Here is a 20,953-nt window from a genome sequence, read left to right as displayed (position 1 = left end):
TGTAGCAACAGCAGAATGTTATGTAAGAGTTAAGCAGAAAGCTAATATTTCATTGACAGACAGTTCATTGAAGCAAATCATCAGAAGTCGATCACCCAAAGGATTTTAGATTATATTAAGTACATGCTTATCTTTCATTATCATTTCAGGCCACTATTTTAAAACTGTCTTCAACAACAGTGAAATCACTCGGATTACTTTTGGAAGTCAGCAAGTGGCCTTGTGGTGTCAGGGAGTGACGACTCCAGACGCCAGGTAAAGTGAACAATGTGAAGGAACCGGTTTTCCAACCACCAGGTAACAGTACGCACAAAAGCCAATTAATTATATATAGTGGTACGTTAGGTACGCCTATCTTGTAGCACAGGGGTGCCCACACTTTTGTGGAGTGTGACCTACTTTTCCAATGGTCGTCACAATGTGATCTACCAACCAGTATATTGGTGACATTGCTTCATATAGGGTTGACAGGGGGCTACCCCTCAGAACCAACATTGGACCAGGCAGTCTAACTAAACTAGCATAGATAAATAGTCAATAGCAAACCGAATATAAATTCTCTTTTCACAATGTTGTACCTAAGTCAAGATTTCAAAATCAAGAAGAAATGTACTGTACCTGTATTGGCATAAAGGTAAAATCATTAGACCAGTAGCCTATCATATCCGGACAAAGAAAAATCCCAGTTTTCCATTTAAAATTGTTTTTCATTGAAAGCAGAATTCCCTGCCCTCGTGTCACCACCATGACTGCTCTGCCCCATATAAAATGTATGCAAAGTTATCGTGTTACTATCACATAATATTGAACATTTATGTGACCATACCACAAAATTCTGAGTGTACAATCTTGTCTATATCATGAATGAGCATTTGCTTAATGTAAAATCCTCAACAGAAGTAGATTGTCCACATTTTATGTCATCAAGTGCACCTGTCGATCAGGCAGTAGAAAAGAGGGATGAAAATGGGAAGATATAAATTTCAACTGATACATTTTTTTTAAATGACACACGGTCTACCAGCAGGGCCCCTGCAATCAACTGGTTAATCACGATCGACGTAGTGGGCACCCCTGTTGTACCAAGTAAGACCCCCCCGTGCACTTGTTCATCCAGTACAGCCTGAATTCTATGTGGCATGGATACAGCAAGGTACTAGAAACATTCTGTCGGGATTTTGGTCCATGTTGACTCAAAAGTATCACGCAGTTCCTGCAGATTTTTCAGCCACATATTCATGCTGTGAACCTCCTGTTCCACCACATTGCGAAGGTGTTCGCGCTATTGGATGGAAATCTGGGAACTTTTCAGGCGACTGGAGTAAATTGAAGCCACTGTCATGTTTGTGCAACCAGCTTGAGATGATGTGTGCTTCGGGTCACGGCACATTATCCTGCTGGAAGTATCCATTTGAAAAAAGGGCAGACTGTGGCCACATGGTCAGGAACAAGGATTAGGTATCGTATGCTATGGTTTTCAAATTATGCTCAGTTTCTATTAAGGGGCCTAATTTGTGCCAAAAAAACATTCCCCACACCATTACACCGCTACCATCAGCCTGCATCTTTGACATAATAGGATAAATCCATGGTTCCATGCTGTTTACAGCACATTCTGACCCTCATGTCTACATGTAGCAGTAGAAATAGAGATTTGTTAAACCAGGCGATAGTTTTCCTGTCTTCAGTCATCCAGTTTTTGTGATCATGTGCCCACTGTAGCCTCATCTTCCTGTTTTTAGCTGAAAGGACTGGAACCTGTCATGATGTCCTTTGCTTCAAGGTTGTGTTGTGCATTCAGAGATGCCCTTGTACACCACATTGTTGTAAACAGCTGTTATTCGAACATGTCTGGCCTTTCTCTTAGCTTTAACGAGTCTGCCCATTCTCCTCTAACCTCATTAACAAGGTGTTTCCACCCACAGAACCACCACTCAGTTCTTTCGCTCAGACCTGGCACCAACAATCATATCACAGTCAAAGTTGCTTAGATCACACTTAGATCACCCATTCTAATGCTTGGTCGAACAACAACGAAACTTCTTCACCATGTCTGCATACTGTATATCCCGAGCTACAGCCAGATGACAGCAGATGTACCTAATAAAGTGGCCATGGAATCCATGAATTCTTTTGTTTAATGTATTTGCAGGCTTCTTGCCAGGATTTCCAGGCTTATTTCAAAACAACTCCAAGCCAAAATGATATTCTTCCAGCCAAAGAAACAAAATCCATGATGATGCAAAGCTGAAATGAAATCCCATAACAATGTATGCTTTAGAAAAAGAAAAAAAGACAAAGTGCCAACTGGCTTGTAGCAAACTAGTTACTAAGGAAACAAAAATAACGGTATTTCTGTGCAGGAAGTATTTCATCTTGCAATTCAACTTTAAAGTAAGTGTTTTTTATAAGGCGACCCAAAAATAAGTTCCATTCTACAAGCCAGTGTGAAAGCACTCAACCAATCAGCCAATCCGGCTAGAAGGAAGCCAAAGCAGGCACCACTCAGGTTTGATTTTGTTGGACAGCCTACACAGCAGGTGTGCTGACACGCCCAGCAGGTGCGTTTCCTGCTCCCGCTGAGCATGTGAGGCTCTCCACAGGAGCACTGCAACCGGGAGAGCCCACTCTGCTGCAGCACCTTCCATTCCTGTCAAAGCTGGGGGGGGAGGGGGGGCTTATCTCTGGTTGGGCCCCTACCCTGCATCACACACTGCTAAGGTCCAAATCTGATCCATATTGGACGGTGACAGATGGATCATCACGCAATGTGCATTTGGGATTACGACAATCCTTCACCTCTTATAAATAGCCACTTCAAATGACCAAATGTACATTTGAAGCAAAGCTCCCATGGCCAGAATAGAGATTTACTGCATCGTATTAAGTGACATTATATAAGCTAAAATATAATACTGTCCTCATTCACATTAATACAGCCATGCATAAATAACAGAGACATTGCTGGTGGCAGACAAATTGCTCTCAACTACTCAACACTTACTTGTTCCGTAATTTATTTCACTAAATCCCAAATACTTCATATTACTTGATTTTATTTTCTATTTTTAATTATCTATACCCAAGGTTGTACCACAAAATCAAAAAATAAAGTTTAGTTGAAAAGCCAATCATTTTTAAAAGCAAATAATGTGGATGTCTGCCATTTGGAATATGTTCATGCTTGCTTACAAGGACAGAATTTTTATTGAGCCACTTCTTTAAATAACAGCAAGCAAATCCAAAACCTTCATTACACACATAGTGATACCTCAATGAATTTTTTTCCTGTAGATTAAGCAGATCAGCTTGGATCAGGGAATTAATATCTGAAATGAATCAACATTCATCCAGCTTTAATGTACCTCAACAATACTTCAGAGGGCAGAAATTGATTTTAAATTTACATATAAAAAAATATTAACAATGTTAATTAAAATGAGGGAAATGTAGTGAGACAAAGTTGATCTGGTTTATAGTTGGCCAAAAATACTGTATCAGAATTCTCCTTGTTAGAACACCCCAACTTACTGAAATAACACTTCCCATTCCCATACACATTTTTTTCTAAAAATTTAAGGATCTGCTGCTAAGTGCTTGTTTACTTGAGTAAATTGTCCCACCATTAAAAATAAAAAATAATGACCAAAAACTTAAAATGCAAACCGTCCGTTTCTTTCTGATGTAGTATGACTGAAACACATGGTAACCATGAGCCTGCATTTCCAAGTGAGGACATTTGTAGCAGGGGTGCACACGATTGGCCCATGATGAGCTGTCAATCATGCACTGGCACCAAGTCGTCAGGCTTGGGGTGGATATTATCCTAGGGACATGTTAATGGCCGTGACAGTGTTTTATGAGGGTCCCATTACTGACACTAATTCCACCCGTGTGCCGGACATGAAAGAGCATCAGAGTCCTGAAGCCCGTCATTATAATTCAGACCAGGTAAAGAGAGAGACTGCTGCCGCGTGTCACACGTCTAACCCTGCTATCTGCCATTTCAGCCTGTTCCCCCCTCACTCTCTACAAGCTCAATTTATATCAGCGCCGCACGCCTGGCTGGCAAAGGTGATTGAAATCAGCTCCGTGTTCCCACCCTTTTCCACTACCCCTGTCAGATCCTATAAAATGCTTCCCATGTTGGCCAAACGAATTGGAGGCATCAGAAAGAATTTAAATATAATATGAAAAAAGCAAAATCAAATAAAGTAATAGGTACACTATCAAGAGAAATAAGATCGATATTTTTCTTCAGGCATGCATACGAAAGCCATAAAGATCATGCTTGACCTACATAGCATTGATTTCTCTACATCGTGGCACGGTCTTAACATTGGCTTTGGCTCCCTCTAAGCCCTAAATAAAAAGGACAGAGTGAGACAGAGAGAGAGACGGAGAGAGGCAGAAGAGACAGTGCTGAAGGGAAAGGGACTGCATTCTGCAGATGAGCCAAAGCAGAGAACGGGACCCGCTGAGGGGGGCTGACATAAGAGACACTGACAACAGCCAAGAGAAAAAACACCCCACAGAACCACTGCTTTACACATTTTTCTACAGTGGTGGCTATTAATCTTAAAGTATATTTAAAGTAAACATGAATAAACCCAGCTTTCAATGAAATCATGCACCCGTGCACACGCACACAAACATATCAACTATATACAGAGCAGGTTGAAAATGCCATTATGGGGAATTAGATAAGACAAATTTGACAGAATTAATGCAATGACGCCCTTTCCATTCAGGTCAACGGTTCTCTTTCTCCCTGGGGGGTACTTAGGCTCCCCCCCCCCCAATCTCAAAGAGACACCTTGGCTCACGTGATACAGTATAATAGGGACAGACAAATCTTGGCAGTGAACCATAAATTGACTGTTACCATAAAAAGCCTCCTTAAATGAGGAAGCATGTGCTGAGTACAAACCTAATTTCATGCCGTCAAAGCACCCAGTGGCTTGAAGCAGGATAGTGAGCTGCGAACAGCGAGCCGGGGTTGGGGTTGGGGTAGGCGGTGGGGTAGGTGGTGGGGATGGGGGTAGGCGGTGGATACAGAAACAGATGTCCTCATCTCAGCTCGACATCCATGAGATACTAACATTCCCTAACCGTGCGATCTGCAGAACAACCCTATCTTATCTGCCATGTACCACATTTTTCTATAAATTCTGTTGCTGAAGAACCAAATCTCTGAGCTGAGAGGCCTGTTCAGTCCAACACGACACACGGACCTTCAGATTTCACAACCACTGACAGAAACCTAGCTGGAATAGCGCCCACTTGAATTTGAACAGCTACTGCCCCATAGACCTGTAGCACTGTAAAGGTATGAGGAATGTCCAACTAAACTTAGTAGAACACATACCAGCAATCCCAGTCTCGGTTTGATTGTGAGGACTCAACTGATGAAATCGCTCAGGCACAGAAACAGGGCTTGACATTAACACCCGCCACCCGCCAAATGCGGGAAGAATTCTGCAGTGGCGGGTCACCCCATCTCTCTTACCAGGTGGGCAACCTTCTGGTAGCATTCTTTATGAAAAATAATTATTGTCATTTACAAAAGGCATCTGAAATAATTAAGTCAATTCGAGGTGATATTACATGATATTACAACTCCCAATGACACTGGGTTTTTGGTAGTTGCAATTTAAAAATAACGATAAACAAATAAATAAATAAATAAAAGTGCATCTGCAGTGCTTCAACATTTACATCATTAAATGAATATAAGCACACTGTATTAACATAATTCTCAATACCATTAGACTGGCCAGTTCTCCTCAAATAGGCTATGCGAGTAATAAAATAATTTTTACTTACACCGCAAATTTTGGCACACGTCCAAACAACTGCATGCAGTTGCATTCTCCAATTAACCCATATTGATTACTTTTTAGTTGGGGGGGGGGGGGGGGTGAAAATGCTGAGTGGCTACTGACTTTGGAAAACCATTAACCACGTTGGCTGGTGAGCCAAAAAGTTAATGTCAAACCCTGCACAGAAATAAATCAAAAGTAGACGTGATTCCACACTTTGATGTGGCATACAACTATGAGCCATACAGACTCTAAAGGAGGGAGATCAGAGTAGCACAATGCATAGAGATTATGCGACTCCTAACATTACCCTCAGGTCCAAGATCTACACAGTACACACTTTTCATGCCACAGAGAGCACAAACAGAGAACTCAACTATCTGCTCATGGAACTGCAGACAGGTGATCAAAGCAAATAACAGATCAGGTATCATTCTGCCAAAAGGACACATGGCATGTATTAGCATCCACTTAACATCCATTTTTGTACAATGCGTGCATTTAGTACATGTGATGACGGCAGGATAAAGACCGGAAAATGAATGAACCACCACTGTATATGAAATAAGACATACAAAGAAATAAAAAAATCTAGAGTGCTGAATATCTACAGGGATCGGCAATGATTATACCAAAAAAGCTCGAAAGGGAAAATGATGGGGAAAAAGAAAGAAAGCTAAAGAGAAACAATGAACAGTCGCGCTCACCCTTGCTCAGGACGCTGCTCCACATCCTCGTAATCAAGAATAAGCTCGCGCAGTGTGTCTGCCCGTTTTTTGTGTCCTTAAAAAAACAGAGGAGGAATCCTGAAAGGCAAGCAGAAGTACAGCGACTTGCCTCTCGTGCTTATCGTCTCTGACGGCGCGCTTAGAGATAAACGTGGCTGCTTAGCTCTTGGGCTACAGCCTCTTTTCCTCCCCCTGGAAATTCCGCGCACTTTGGCGGTAGTCTAGGAGAGGGCAGGCGTGTGCAGGCGCCCATCTGTGAGGGTGGAAAAGCGAGGGTAAAAGACAGGGGCGGGCGAGCGAGCAGGCAATTTCGCTTGCAGTTTCTTACACTCATTGAAATGAACATGCTGGGCGTTTGACCAGCAAAGTAGTTACAAAAGTACAAAGAACAAGTGAACCCCCATTCTGACAGCCGTGCTCTCGCACACGGTCACATTTGTTAAACCGCCAGGATTTGTCTTTATAAACAGCCCTGCGCGCTAACTGCAACTGCAGGGAAGGAAGATGCATGAACAGAAATAGCTATGCCACAAAAAAGATGCTCCGTTCAGTTTAAAGTATGCAGTAGATTGATAAGTCGTGTAAATTAAATGGCACCCTGAGAAACATAAATTTATATATATATATATATTGGATGACAGCGGCGGCCAAAACGAGTCCGTGTAATCCAGAATGAATGGACATGGCCAGCTATGAAACATGCCCAAATTATAGTGACACTGCGCTTTGAAGCAGCCATTGGGCCAGGGGTTCCCAGAAATGCACATGTGTAAGGTATCCAACAAATGCGTTACCCGGGGCCACTGAAAGCTGCCATCAGCTGCCAGAAAGCATACTTACAGTGCGTAACTAAATATTAATGGCCGTCGGGTTTCCACTCAGCAGCGAATGTCAAACGAGGATATCACCGTTACATCAAGTCATCGTTTTGGAGGCGTGGTGACACCTGTTCATTCTATCTTTGCTTTACTGGGCACGTGACACCAAGACCTTCAGTACAACCACTTGGAAAGATAACACACTTGTCACTTTTCTTAATATGTACTTTAATGTAAATATGTAAATTTAATCACAGTTCGCACCGTATCTTCAATTACTGATTATATTGACGATATTAATTAAAGTTAAGGTATCCATTGAGAAAGTGGGACACTCCACATCAAATATGCTATAATATTGCATATTTAAGCAACATGTCGTTCTAAACCGTTTGATACTCCAAATGGCAGGGTTCAGTTAGAGGCAGGCAGACAATAATAATAAAAAAATGTTACCAAATGTTTCTTCGTGTAAACTGAACAAAAATTAGAAGGATGTTGGACATTATTTCAAATTAACAGAGATGAGGAGAACGAAAGGCACTAATTAAATAGTCCCTCATACTTTATAACATCTCTGACATTGTGTTCTCCACAAACCACCAATTTAATATAAAATAAATTATGCACAATCCATTCCAAAGAACCCAGCAACATGATTGCATTCCAAAATTTTCTCAAGGAGATGCAAGTTTTCACCTTTTGTGAACAAAATAACAGTGTGGACTCGCTCAACATTTACCCATAACTGAGACACAATAGTACAAACAATTCCAACCAACAGTTACTCTTTCACTGCAAGTACATTTTAGTTGCTGAACTAGGCAACCTGTGTTTGTGCAAAAAAGCAAAAACACCTGCCATTTAATTGTGGCTAAAAGACTCAGAGAGTTTAATTAAACTAAGCACATATGTTTCTTGAATTCAGGCCACCGTCTCATTAAATCCCCCCTAGTATTTCTCTGCCGCTTCTTCCACTTGTCTCTGTGTTGGGATGCAATCGCATGTTGCGAAGGTGCTTGAACAAAGGCCGTCTGTTTTTGCAGTCTGCACAGTTGTTTGGTTGGAATGCATCTTCCCCTGCTGCTAGTACGAATAGTAATCAAGGTAGCCAGAAGGAACCTCATTCATTAGAGGAGGAAACAGCCATCAGAGGTGCCTGCCTGGAACACCAAATTCTGAGTTTGTTTACTTGTTTTTTCCCCTCTCTCATTAATTCAGCTTCATCGTATCCAACAATAACAAGTGCTTTCAATAATTAAAAAAAACTATTTAAATAACAGCCACAAAATTAATTAATTCATTTTTTTCTTCTGCGACCTACATATTTATCTTTCAAAATAAAACAGGAAATACTGTCCACATATCTTTACTGTGTGTGACATCAGTTGAGCTTTAATTTAGTTTCAGAGTTTCAACAGTACTGTGGTCTAGGTAAGGGCATGCTAATGGACAGATGCATGGGCTGACAGACATGTGAAGGAGCTGAGCTTGGGGTTGGGGCGTGGTAGGGCAGGATGGGGCGTGGTGGGGGGAAGGGGGCGAGTCTGGACGCCAGCGCGCCTGACTAATGTCCTGGGCTGAGCTGCTGTGGAGAGCCTGGCCCGCAGCCACGGGTGTCCTGGACACGGCCGAGACTGGGGCGGGACGTGGCTCGGGCCAAAGCACCCCAGCCCAGCCGGGGGAGAGCGAAGGCAGCCGCCACAGAGCCAAATCGGCTTAATGAGCGAAAGAGGGAGAGGGAGAGGGAGAGGGCGAGAGCGCCTTCACTGCCAAAGCATTAGAGGAAAAGCAATGTGCTGTAGCCCTTCTGCCTTATGAGCATAACATTAATACGTTCACATGTGCAGTTTTGTAGCAAGCGTATGAATGTACAGCTGGAAAAAGCCTCTGAAAAGAATAGAAATGAAAATAATATGCATTTGCATAAAATATCAGCCAGTGCTTTCTCTGGCTGGGAAAATACAAACTCATTTTTCAAAATCAAAAGAAAAGAAATGACTTGGACTCGGAATAATAAAACATTCAAGGGCATACCTTCGGAAAAAGCCACGCAATAGGAATCCAATGGAATATTTTTCTTAATATAAAGTGCTATTCTGCCGAGCCAAAGACTGATAAGGTGTTGGCTGCATTTTTAAAAAACTTAAAGCTTTCCCCAAGGTGTTTGCTCAATGGAAATGGAGTGGGCTGAGGCTCTGCACATCCATTAAAGAAGGTAAACACCTAGTCGCATATTTACGCTACAGAAATGACTCGAACCGCCGTGCCATCCATTGTATGCTTTACCACATAATGCATTTCACTGCAAATCCAATCAGAAGCTGGGCCCTGCACTGCTGTCAGTATCTGTGACTGTGAGGTAGAGTAAAGAAGGAGCATCTGCTCTTCCTCCATCTGGTGTTCCGAAGGTTGTCCTGGCCCATCAGAGGCCTATCGGACAGCCCCTATGCAACTCCAGGATTTTTGCCCTTGTTTTGTTGATTGAAGGCATTTTTGACAGGGCCGGTATACATTTAATGGCCGTCACAATGCGGCACTCACACGGAAAATTGGATCTTTTACATTTGCATAATTTCTATTACCCGAGCGGTCATTCTAAATGAAGAGTAAATACAATGTGTTCAAGCACATTACGGCGGTGCTTTCGTGCGACTGCCTGTGAGGGCTGAGGCGGGGTGTAAAGGCCAGACGCAGGGGAGAACACGCACGGACGCAGTCTTAATGACTCGCTGACACTGTGAAACATGCCACGTTTGAACATGCCCAGGGAATTTCTGACCCCTTACCAAATGTTCCCGCTAACCCAGGTGTCTGCAAGTTCGGTTCTTGGGGACCCCTGTGTATGCTGCTCTTTGTTCCAGGCACAAATGCAATCCCAGAATTTGAACAAACTGTTTCTTAATTGTACTTTTAATGCTTTTGTTATTTACTCTCTTAAGCCACATTATGTCAGAAACAGCTATGCATGCCATGAAGACTACAAGTCCCATATTCACATTGTGCTCTATTTAAATATTACATAAACAGCGTAAAAATTGTAACTGACCTAACTGACTGAGGTCAGTCAACAGGTTCCTAATTGCTGAAAGTGTGGACACCTGGGCACTGAAACTAATCATTTGGTAGATAATGGAGAATTAAAAAACAAAGCAAATAATAATGAGCCAAACCTGCATTGTGCTAATAGTTTTAGGGAAAAAATATGAAAGGACAAAAACAAGCATACACAGGGGTCCCCCAGGACCGAACTTGACAGCCAGAGCACTAACCGACAACCTCTTCACTCTCAAATGTTTTTCTGGATAGCATTTGCCATGGCATAATCTTGAGTACATCTTAGAGAATAAGAGTGAACATGCCTCTTGTGATAGCCCTATTATTTCACAAGCTGTCACCACTCATTATGAATGTGATTACCTTTTATAGCTCACATAACTGAAAAAGAGATCACAATAAAACTGGCCTATTGCTTGTATTAACTTCAGTGCGTGCAGCACTAGGGTAGATTGCCACATGAAAATGTTAACACTGCCATCTAGTGACAGCTTTGCTTTTCAAACAGGAAGTGTCAAATAAAGAACAGCACAACATGTCCAAATACATCACTAATAATGGCTGAACTGCACATCTTTACAAGTAATATACTGATAACAACATGGATATTCACCGGACAATGAAAATGAAAAACTCATGTCCTATAAGGGGGCAAGGGTTGGGGGAAGGGAATGAGTGAGGGGACTGGATTTCTGGTTAATCAATCACTGGGATTAGCTGCTGAGAAACCGTGTCCCTCTCTCCACAGCAGACAGCGCCGTAAGCAGCTGTAATTACATATGTCCAGCTCAGACTACGCGGGATAATGGGAGTGACTCTTTAAAATTTAAATGCCACAGACACCCCTGCTGTGTTTAAAACCCCTAGAGATGGGACTGAGTCTTATCTGCAGCTTTATCTACTTCATTCCCTCCCATCTGACACTTTCAAAATTACATTTCAACTGTGGAGTATTTCAAAATACACACCTTAAAAAAACTCACCATCAATAACCAGTGCCATTCAATATGAAAAAATTTGTCACTGTTCTGTAATTCAGAAAATTTTCCCTGAAATAGTTAACTCTGACAATACCGCCATGTAAAAAATATATTTTTTCCCCTCACAGCATCAATGACTTTCAATGTCAGCAGTAAATACATGAATCAATGACAAAATTAAGAATAAAAACATTTTCTTATCTGATTCAACACATTGAACCCCAACAATGAAGTAGAAGAACTCCATAGTGAATTTCGATAAAAATGCTTGAAAATCTTTGGGGGAGTCAGAAAAAGTAATAAAACAAGCTCTTATTGGCAAAAAGCCAAAAGTTTGTAGAAAAAGAACAAATTAGTTCAGAATTACTATGTCAGAAAGGCACAATTTAACAGTTGGTATTTTGTAATTAGAGTATTATAGCTATTTTTGTGAATCCCACAAAGATCGATCAACAATTCTTGGTGAATTATTGGAATACTAGTTCATTGTTGGGGTTCAAAGTGTGTCTTGCACTGCTTGTGCTTCTAAGGCATAGCAGTTGAGAGTGATTTACTGGAGGGCTAAGGAAATTACTAACAGCACATCAGCAGAGGCTTGAATCAACCGTGACTTCTTTCATCCCACCCCGGCTGACCTGACAATTCCACCGAGGGCAGGAGGCAGGTCACGTTTTAACAGCTCGCCCCCGCCCGCACACCCCCTCCCTGGCCCTGCTTTACGTTCTGACTGGTGTGCTGCATTAAATGGTAGCTGCAGCATGAAAGCCTTTTTCGCGTGAGTTGCTGCAGCTAGCCCGGAGCCCTCTTTCTCTCTAATTGCTCTTTACTGAGGCTGCGTGGCGTAACAGTGCGCTTACTGTGGCTATGTTGTTGTAGCCGGGACATGTGACCTCGCCCCAGTCCGCCACACTCACCACTGCACTCACATTGAGCCCATGCTCCCTTTAAAACGCATCTCCCCTTTATACATGAATATGCCAGTAAACCTCTAACAACACAGACACAAGATATCAACTCGCCGGCATCAACTAGCATGCTGGAGTGCGCTAGTTGATGCCAGTCATCACAATATCATTTAACGACAAGCCTTAAATAAGTCATTAGAATAATTTTTATTTGAAACATTTTTGCCCCAGAAACAAAAAGCACAGAATGGTGTCCAGTTTTTGTGTGTGCCCACTTCTTGTGCCACGGTTGCTCGTTTGATGATTCCATCTTGTTTTCCTCTCTGAAGTAGGCACTCTGGCACATTGTCCTGGTGCTTTGAATGTAGAACCCTCGATTCCATCTGGTCGCTACCGCACATCAACAAGCGGACGCGTTTCCATGGCAGCGCTCAAAACAACCATGAACACAACTTTAGACAGTTTTCTTTCGCATAGATCCTACTTTCATAATAAGAGCGAGCTGTAACCAGGTTATGTCATCTGCTATTTTACGCCGGGCAAAGGCAGCCCAAAAATATCTAAATATAGTCTGGTAGTTAAAGGACTGTTCTCAGACTGTAGTTCAGATCTGTGAGAATTCTTGGTATTCTCATTATGCTGAAATGTTATGTGGGCACTGTTAGCAAGAGTTGTAATGGCTGTGATTAAATAATTTCCTGGTTTAAGCTGGATAGGGTAGAGTCCTCTAGGTTGCTATAGCTATGACATCACACTCCAACAGTGCAGCTTAAACAAGGCCCACAGTAAATTCAACATAAACATTGTGCTTACTGACTGCTGAAATGGAAAAAAAAAAACATTCTAGGTTTTTTTCAAAAAAAAGGTAAAAGAATGTCCCCATTTTTTATTTTTTCTCCTTTTCCTCCACGGTTTGAAATGGGCATTTACAAGCTGCATGCCAATCTAACTGCTTCAGCGTCCTCAGTCAGTTTGGGAGGGTACATGCTAGCGCATACATCTGTGTGCACAGCCGGCCACAGCTTCTGCACTGTGCAATCGACACTACGTAGGCTGTTGTGGTAACGGGACTGGAGGGCCGCAACCGACACAGCTGGCGCAGGCAGTCTGCAGCTGCCTGATCTCCCAGGGGAGTCGGTATCAAGCGATGGAGCGGGGCGGGGCATACATTCCCTTCCCAGGGATACCCTCCATCTCCAGCTGATACCATGGCCAATAGCGCTTTGCCTTGTACCATTCCTGGCTGCAGCTGACGATACTACGATCTGGATTTGATCTAGAGCGTAGGAATCCTCTGCGCCTACTACACAAGAGGCAAATTTGCTCCCTTTCTGAAAACAACTAAGCTAAAGACCAGTGACATTTTGATAAGCTGAACAGGAAATGAGACAGTGCTCAGTGGGGCCAGTCTCCTTTCGCGCAAGATTGAACACAGGCGTTTTTCCCATAAGAGAGACAGTCTGCACTCTCAGGCCCGGTCACAGTGGGCTGCCTTACCTGAGCCGCCGCCACCAAGGGTGGTGCTGGGCTGGCCGGCAGCGGGGAGCTCCCCGTTGTTGAGCTGCTTGATCCTCTTCAGGTGAGACCTGCCGTTGTAGTGGACTTGGGCCTGGGCGGCTGAGTTCAGCTGGATGTTGCAGACCTCGCACAGGGAGAACAGCAGCCTCTTCTTCTCCAGCTGCACCCGCAGGTCCGCCCGACCGCTGCCGGGCTCCTTCAGGTCCAGGCAGGGGCTGATGGGAAGGCATATCCGCCCGTTTTCCAGGAGGCACGTCGGGCTCAATGGTCTCTTCATACCTGCGAAACGGAAACAACAGGAATGAGAACTGCGCCGCCTGGGAAAGGAAGCCTCGCTCACAAATGTTTCATAGCCCTGTCCTTAATACTGGTGTCAAACCAGAGACAATACAACCCACGGCTGCGGGGGAACTGGGGTTGACGATGAGTTCTCAAACCGCCGCGCGCGGAGAGAAAATGGCGTGAAGAGGATTCCCCGCTGGCTGTGTCTCGCGGGAGCCGCGGCGCGGGGGTCTTGAGGGAGAGCGGGCGTGCGGCCGGACCGCTCCTGAGGACCGCCGCCCCGCGGAGAGCGCAGCCTGCCGATCGCGCTGACAGAGGGAGAGGGAGCGCCTCCACTTGAGCTAGCAGCGCCAGGCTCTGCCGACTGACCTCCTGCGCCCATCTGCTGCCCTCGAACAGAGGGTTACGCAACGCGAGAAGGCCGCCGCTGACGATCGGCGGCTGGCCCACAGTCTGTCATGTGCAACAGGATGTACCAGAAACACTTGTTCCACCGCCAAGCTTACAGCAGGCCAAACCGTGAGTTATTCTGGACTTAGAAATGATTTAGAATTTTCAAATAATGCAAAGGTGTTTAAAAAATGTATCAAACAAATATGATACAGTATATGCTGATTTAAAACCATGTAAAGGGTGAATAATTCTTGGAGCTCAATATGGACACTAAAAATAATATAAGACTCTAACTACACCACAAAAACCAATGCACGAGCATTTTGCTCCTTTGTATAAGTTCCTTGTGTTGACATGGGTCATGTCTGTTTAAAAGAATATGATGAATGTTGTATTTGGGAGCAGATCCGGTTTACTGCGCTATGCTGTAATCCTCCTGACAGACTCTGTAATCTCTGTGGACAGCTGCACACTCTAATCCCAGGAGATATACTTCCACAAACTTCCCTACAGGTCCCCAATCAGTGTGTCATTGCAATCTCTGGCATTCCTTCGCATTTAAAAAAATCCACACTGTGAGAATGACATAAGAATCACGTGAACCTATTTATTTTGGTTCACCCAAGTTCAGAGAAGTGGTTATGAATAAAAGGCCTTTTGCGATTTTGTATTGACTTTTAACCACTGGTAATTCCAGAGCCCAGCCCACTGTGTCCCCATTTCCCACATGTGGATTGATTGAAATGGCTGTGATGGTATTCCATGCTGTGGGGGACTGATCTCTGTCTCAGTCTGCCCACTGCATTAGACAGGGACCCGGAAGGCACTACAATGTCAATTTTACTACTGCCATTTAGAAGCAGCTCACACTGTCCATCTACATGAAAACACCCACAGGGCCCAACATTATCCTTGAGATGGATGAGATGCAGTAGCACACGATTAACAGTGTCATTTCATGGTCTGAACTGGTGTGATTCAATTACTGTGTAGCATGTAATTGTTTAGTTAAAATTTGCATACATTGGCTGCTGTCAATCACTTAAATATCTTCAACATGAGATGACGGCTGCTTGTGCTTGTATTACCATATTATGTGTTAGTGTCTAGGTCACATAACCGTTTTGCATGTGTTCACCAATTAGACCAATTGGAATTCCAGAATCGTAGGGGTTCTGAGGGCTTCTTTCCCACAAAAAATGGCAGGGCCCATAAAAATTCCTGTAGTTCCTTCCTTCTAGAGCTATGAGGTTGTTATAGTCTGCTCTGAAGCCATTTTTAAACAATTGACCCACTGCCGAACATTAACTGTCTCAATTAATCATCCAAATTCCATATCTAAAGCTTCTAAGCACATGGATGGACTTTGAAGTGCATTGCACTTTATCACTCAGGCTACTGTTCCACTCAAAAGTAAGGACTGATAAATTCAGTAAATTATAATAAAGAAGCAAAATACTGCATACTTGCTCAGGCTCAAAAAATTCTTATTGCTTTGATTCATGAACTAGCTGAAAGAATATTTTTCTTAGCTGATCAGCTTTGCTGTGTTATAAGATAATTAATTTTTTGGCAACTTCACTGAAAGATTTTATGCATAGATGGCACAGTATATTACCCTGTCAATTTAATGTATTTAATCTATTGATTAAAAAAATAAATAATTTCAATGATTTCAATGGTTAGGTAAGCTAGATTTTTACAATATCATTTTGGAATGCGGCTAAACTAATAATGTGCATGTTTTTTCTGTTGAATTATGGCAGTTAATATGTTGAACTCTGAATTAAATTACAGAATTACAAATGATGACCTTAAATGTCCTTTTCATTTTAATATTTTCTAGTTTTAAAAAAAAATAACTCAAACTAGAAAACACTGTGTGGGCATCTGACTGTGCTTTACAAATGGTGCTTTGCAAACAACAATGCCATTTCGAAGTTGACCAAAGCTTCCTCCCTGTCAGTAATGATCTGTCAGCTTGAAAAACAAAAAAACAGACAGAGGCCATATCAAATTTACCATATTACCATCTGAGGCTGAAAAAGAGGGTGAAGGACTGCAATGCACATGCATTCATATCTCAGCTATCAAGAGGCAGAGATATAATTTTTCCCTGAAGGTCATACAGAAGATCTTCTGAAAGCCTGCATTGTTTCTTACGCATGGGGGGTAGGCCCTCGCTGTGAAAACAGAACAATCCAGGATATCATGCACACTGACGGTAGGTCCAAACAGATGGACAGTTCCTGCATTAAGCACAAACATAGACAGCAACCTTGAATATAAGACACTATAAACAAATTACATTGAAGCATGAGTTCATGGGTTATTTTTTCAGTTTTAGTCTATGATTTGAAATGGCCCAGACAGATTTATGTTCAGCAAAGGATATTTTTGATACTGACAGAACTGGCCAGCCAGCCAGCCAGTTTGACAATGGCAGGTTACTGCATCCAAAAATATGTTTGGTGTGGGAATATTATGGTTCTTAACCTTTAAGCCTTCATTCTTCACCTGTGTAAAATTCTTTGTAAATAGCAGATTCAGACATTAAAACATCCTGTCCATGGTATGCAGCTCCACTAATTAGAATAAACTGTGGGGGGTAGACACTTGATTTAAAATGGATTTGTAACCGTTATTTTTTAGAGACAGCAGTTTTTATTGGTGAGTATTTGGAGTAAGCAAGCCTGTTCTGATTCACATGCTGTTCCCATGCACTGGCATTCAGTATGCAATACTAGTGCTCCTTGTTTTCTCTTGACATTAATAAACCTTTCTCTGTTCCCAATAGTACTAATTTGCCCTTAATTTGTCTCCTCCATTTAAAGGTCAGGAAATTGCAGTTTATCACAAATGGGAGATGATAACTGTCAGGCCCTTATCATGTCAAGAATCTCCCCAGCTCCCAACAAGGCAAGAAAGGAATTTCATCATCACAGCTTAATTTCCTCATTCCAGAGGATAAGTGGTACTTTCCGGTCACACTAGACACCGGATGCTCACTCGGAACATGCGTGTAATCGATGGCGAGCCCCTATCTAGGGAGAGTATCGCTTTAATCATCCTGTCACAAGCGAGCTTCCCACTAGTCTGGCTGAGCGTGGCAGTGCCGGAAACGCGGGGGGACGCTGAGCGTGCTCGGGACACTCGCGCCCGCTGTCACAGCGAACCAGGAGTCTGGAGGTCAAGTGCAGGGGGATGTCCGTCTCCGCGACTGCGCTTCCTGGACTTTGACCCACCCACTGATAGCACATTACAGAGCCGGCGCTGATGCTGGCCTTAATTTGGGCTATCAGGGCAGGGTCTGTGCTGCTTGTGATATTAGCTCCCAGCCAGCTGCCAGTCAGTGCAGTCATACACTCAGATGTTTCTGATTCGTCCTTATTTCAACAGCTGATCTAAATGAGGTGATCCCTAGGGATGGGCCTCCAGCTGCCAGAGCTGGCAGACAAACTACTGGAGGGAGAGAGGGAGGGGAGGGGAGGGAAAGAGAGAGAGAGAGAGGGGAATGCACGTGTGCGTGTCTGTGTTAATGGCATCATCTATTTACTTGCTGCTTTAGCAACAAGTTCCCACAAACAAAGCATATTTGGAACTCTGCCAAAAGACCTTCCTGGAAAAAACGAAAATACATACACCATGAATAATAATGTTTGTTTTTCTATTGGTTGCATTATGGTAATTTATCAGTGCACAGGCACTCCTGGCTCGACTGAGGCCTGAATGGGACGCGGTATGTCCGCGTCCCCACATCAGGACAAACTGGACAATTTCTGTTGTTAAATGGAAAGTATAGAACTTCAATGGGAGGCACACGTCATTCCCAAAACATAGGGGGATGCAGTGCTGCTGTTAGCAAGCAGGGGCCATCCAGTTGTGCGCTGTGCGGGCATCTGTTTTCACAGACAGGCCTTCCCATCGTAATCACTCCTGTTGCCGTTAGCATCAAGTGTTTTCAAAAAGGAGAAATGTACGGTGTGCTACCATTTCACCAGGACTCACCCCACCGTCATGTTCATCGCATCACGCTGACGTGCATGTAAACTTCAATGGGTCTCTTTTGGCACAGTAATCCATTTACTGTGAAAACAACAGAGGAAACTACACTATAAGAATATATGCCATACAGTACCAATGTAACCAGTACACTGACAGAAAAAAAATGTAATAGCATAGTAAAGATATTACCCTTAAATTAACCATATGACTTATTGTTTGTAATCTCTTTATAAACCTATTGATTGCATCATATACTATATAAATGGAACTGATTGTCTGCTATCCAAACATAATCAGTGCCTGAGCAGTATGCAGGATGATGTCTTTTCTTTGTATTTGCATGTGACACTGTAAGGTACTAGAACTGATTTTGAACCCTTCAAAAAAGCAGATCAACAGTGCTATTTTAGTGGACCATCGAACCATACATAACGACGCTAAGAGACAACGCTTCACCATCCCTTTATATTTTAGCTGACGTCAACAGCCGGAAGGTCCCGTTGAGGAAGACGTCAGAACGCTGGCGTGTGGGGAGAGAGAATGCGTCCTCTCTCAGTGAAGGGTCGATGATGGCCTCCTTTCCCGGTGAGGAGAGCCCTGCGCTGATGCGCAGCTGGGGCCAGACAGACTGCTCAATAAGGTGTCTGACACAAAAGCCCATTGTGGCGCTCAGCAAGCCAAGCTGCCAGCTTACGAAACAAAGCGAGGCAACACACCCTCCCCCAAACAAACACAGGCCATACAATTCCACTAAGCCCGAGACTTAGTCATATGTCATCCAACACACCTTACCGCAGCCGTAAAACTGTTAGGAGTAAAAACTGCTCCTACTCCTCCCCATGCTTCGTCCCTCAGAAAATATGGCATGACATGACTCGACAGGCCAGAAATCCTGAATCACTTCCTCCTAGGCTCCAACCAGGGGCAAGACAAATACACACCAATTCCACTGCTCGGCTTTTATTTTTAGCTACGGCCGAGCAACAGACACGTCTACGCTTACCTTGGCTAGCTCCTGAGAAAAGTAATATTTTGGGTGATTCTGTGAGCCTGTGTGGGCCGCCACATCAGGAAGAAATGGCACATCACTTTCAAACGTCAGAACGGACGCTGACTCCCTGTCCCAGATAAGTGTGCATGCATATGCTGTGAAGTCACTGTTCTCCTGGAAAGTATACACAATTAAGATTAATCATCTGAAAGACAAGCATGACCATGTGAACGTAAATGGTGGCCAAAAAAAGGGAGAAAGTATTGTATGGGCTAGCCAAGAATATGGAAACTGTATTGGTTTAAGTATTGCTGACGTATGAATGCTGTACATGAAAATGTAATCAACCAGCAATAGAGCAGATCCAGACAATATACGGAGATGACCGTGGATTTGTATGTATATTCGTTATTGCCACCAATTCTTCAAACTTGAACAAAACAAGGATATGTAAATCGAGTTCGAGTTTAAAAAATCCCAGTTTAGGGTAAATTATTAATGGGTACACATACACAATACTAGTGTCTGGACATCCCTTGGTCTGGGGCTGTTTGTCATGGTTTGGGCTAGGCCCCATAGTTCCAGTGATGGCAAATCTTAATGCAACACCTTGGGGATGAATTAGAAAGCCAACTGCAAGCCAGGCCTAATCGTCCAATCAGTGCCCCAACTCACTAACGCTCTTTTGGCTGAACGGAAGCAAATCCGTGCAGCAATGCTCCAACATCTAGTACAAAACCTTCCAAGCAGAGGTGTTATAGCAGCAAAGGGTGGACCAACTCCATATTCTTGCCATAATTTTGGATGAAATGTTGGATGTCAGGTGCCCACACACTTTGCACTTGTAGTGTACTTTGAAATTCACCAAAGAACCACCATATATGGCAAAGGGGACCCGCCAAAAATAGGTTGAGAAAAAAATGCTAATTGTATAAATGAAAATGCAGGCTAGGAAATGTGCTCATTTCTATGCCCAAAATAATTGAAGAACGCTTTTTGGTTGGCTATGTGCAAATAAACATCTGCAGTAATACTTATAACTCAGAGAAATCTTTTCTGTATTTTGTACTTCAGCAGCCTATCCATAGGCCACATGTACAATAAAAAAGCTACTCCTTTAACCGCATCCCAAAATGTGATGTGCTCCAAATGTTGGGATGCAGTTAAAAACAAAACTGTATTTTTGACAGTAGGTACTCGGCAAGAAATCATTGCAGCTCTCAGAAGTTCTACACAAGGTTGAATACTGAAATAAATTCAGACGAGGTCTGACCTGAAAGATGAGGAATATATAGATGTCACTATCTGGTATCATCTCTAATGGTGTCAGCAATGACCCCATTTTATCATAGAGGTTTTGCATTCTCATATTCTTAACAGTCTGTTAACAGATCACATTAAACCTCTTTAAAGCCAGAGCCAGCTGCATGTCATGTAGTGAAATATTTAGCTAA

General features: G+C 43.1%; 1 protein-coding gene across 2 annotated transcripts in view; it reads right to left on the bottom strand.

The window, feature by feature from the left end:
• The window catches only part of znf385b (zinc finger protein 385B), a 99,761-nt gene that overhangs the window by 57,920 nt on the left and 20,888 nt on the right, over nt 1-20,953 (bottom strand). The window contains exon 2 of one of the 2 annotated variants that reach the window (XM_035411334.1): nt 13,808-14,107. In XM_035411334.1, the coding sequence (XP_035267225.1) occupies nt 13,808-14,105 (298 nt within the window). In that variant the 5' untranslated portion in view covers nt 14,106-14,107. Of the gene's footprint in view, nt 1-6,529; nt 6,821-13,807; nt 14,108-20,953 lie in introns of those variants that run through there. The other variant, XM_035411335.1, reaches the window with a different exon arrangement.

This window comes from Anguilla anguilla, chromosome 3, assembly GCF_013347855.1.
Source record: "Anguilla anguilla isolate fAngAng1 chromosome 3, fAngAng1.pri, whole genome shotgun sequence".
Lineage (NCBI taxonomy): Eukaryota > Metazoa > Chordata > Actinopteri > Anguilliformes > Anguillidae > Anguilla > Anguilla anguilla.
The sequence above is the reverse complement of the archived record's forward strand: the minus strand, read 5'-3'. Positions and strand labels throughout refer to the sequence as shown.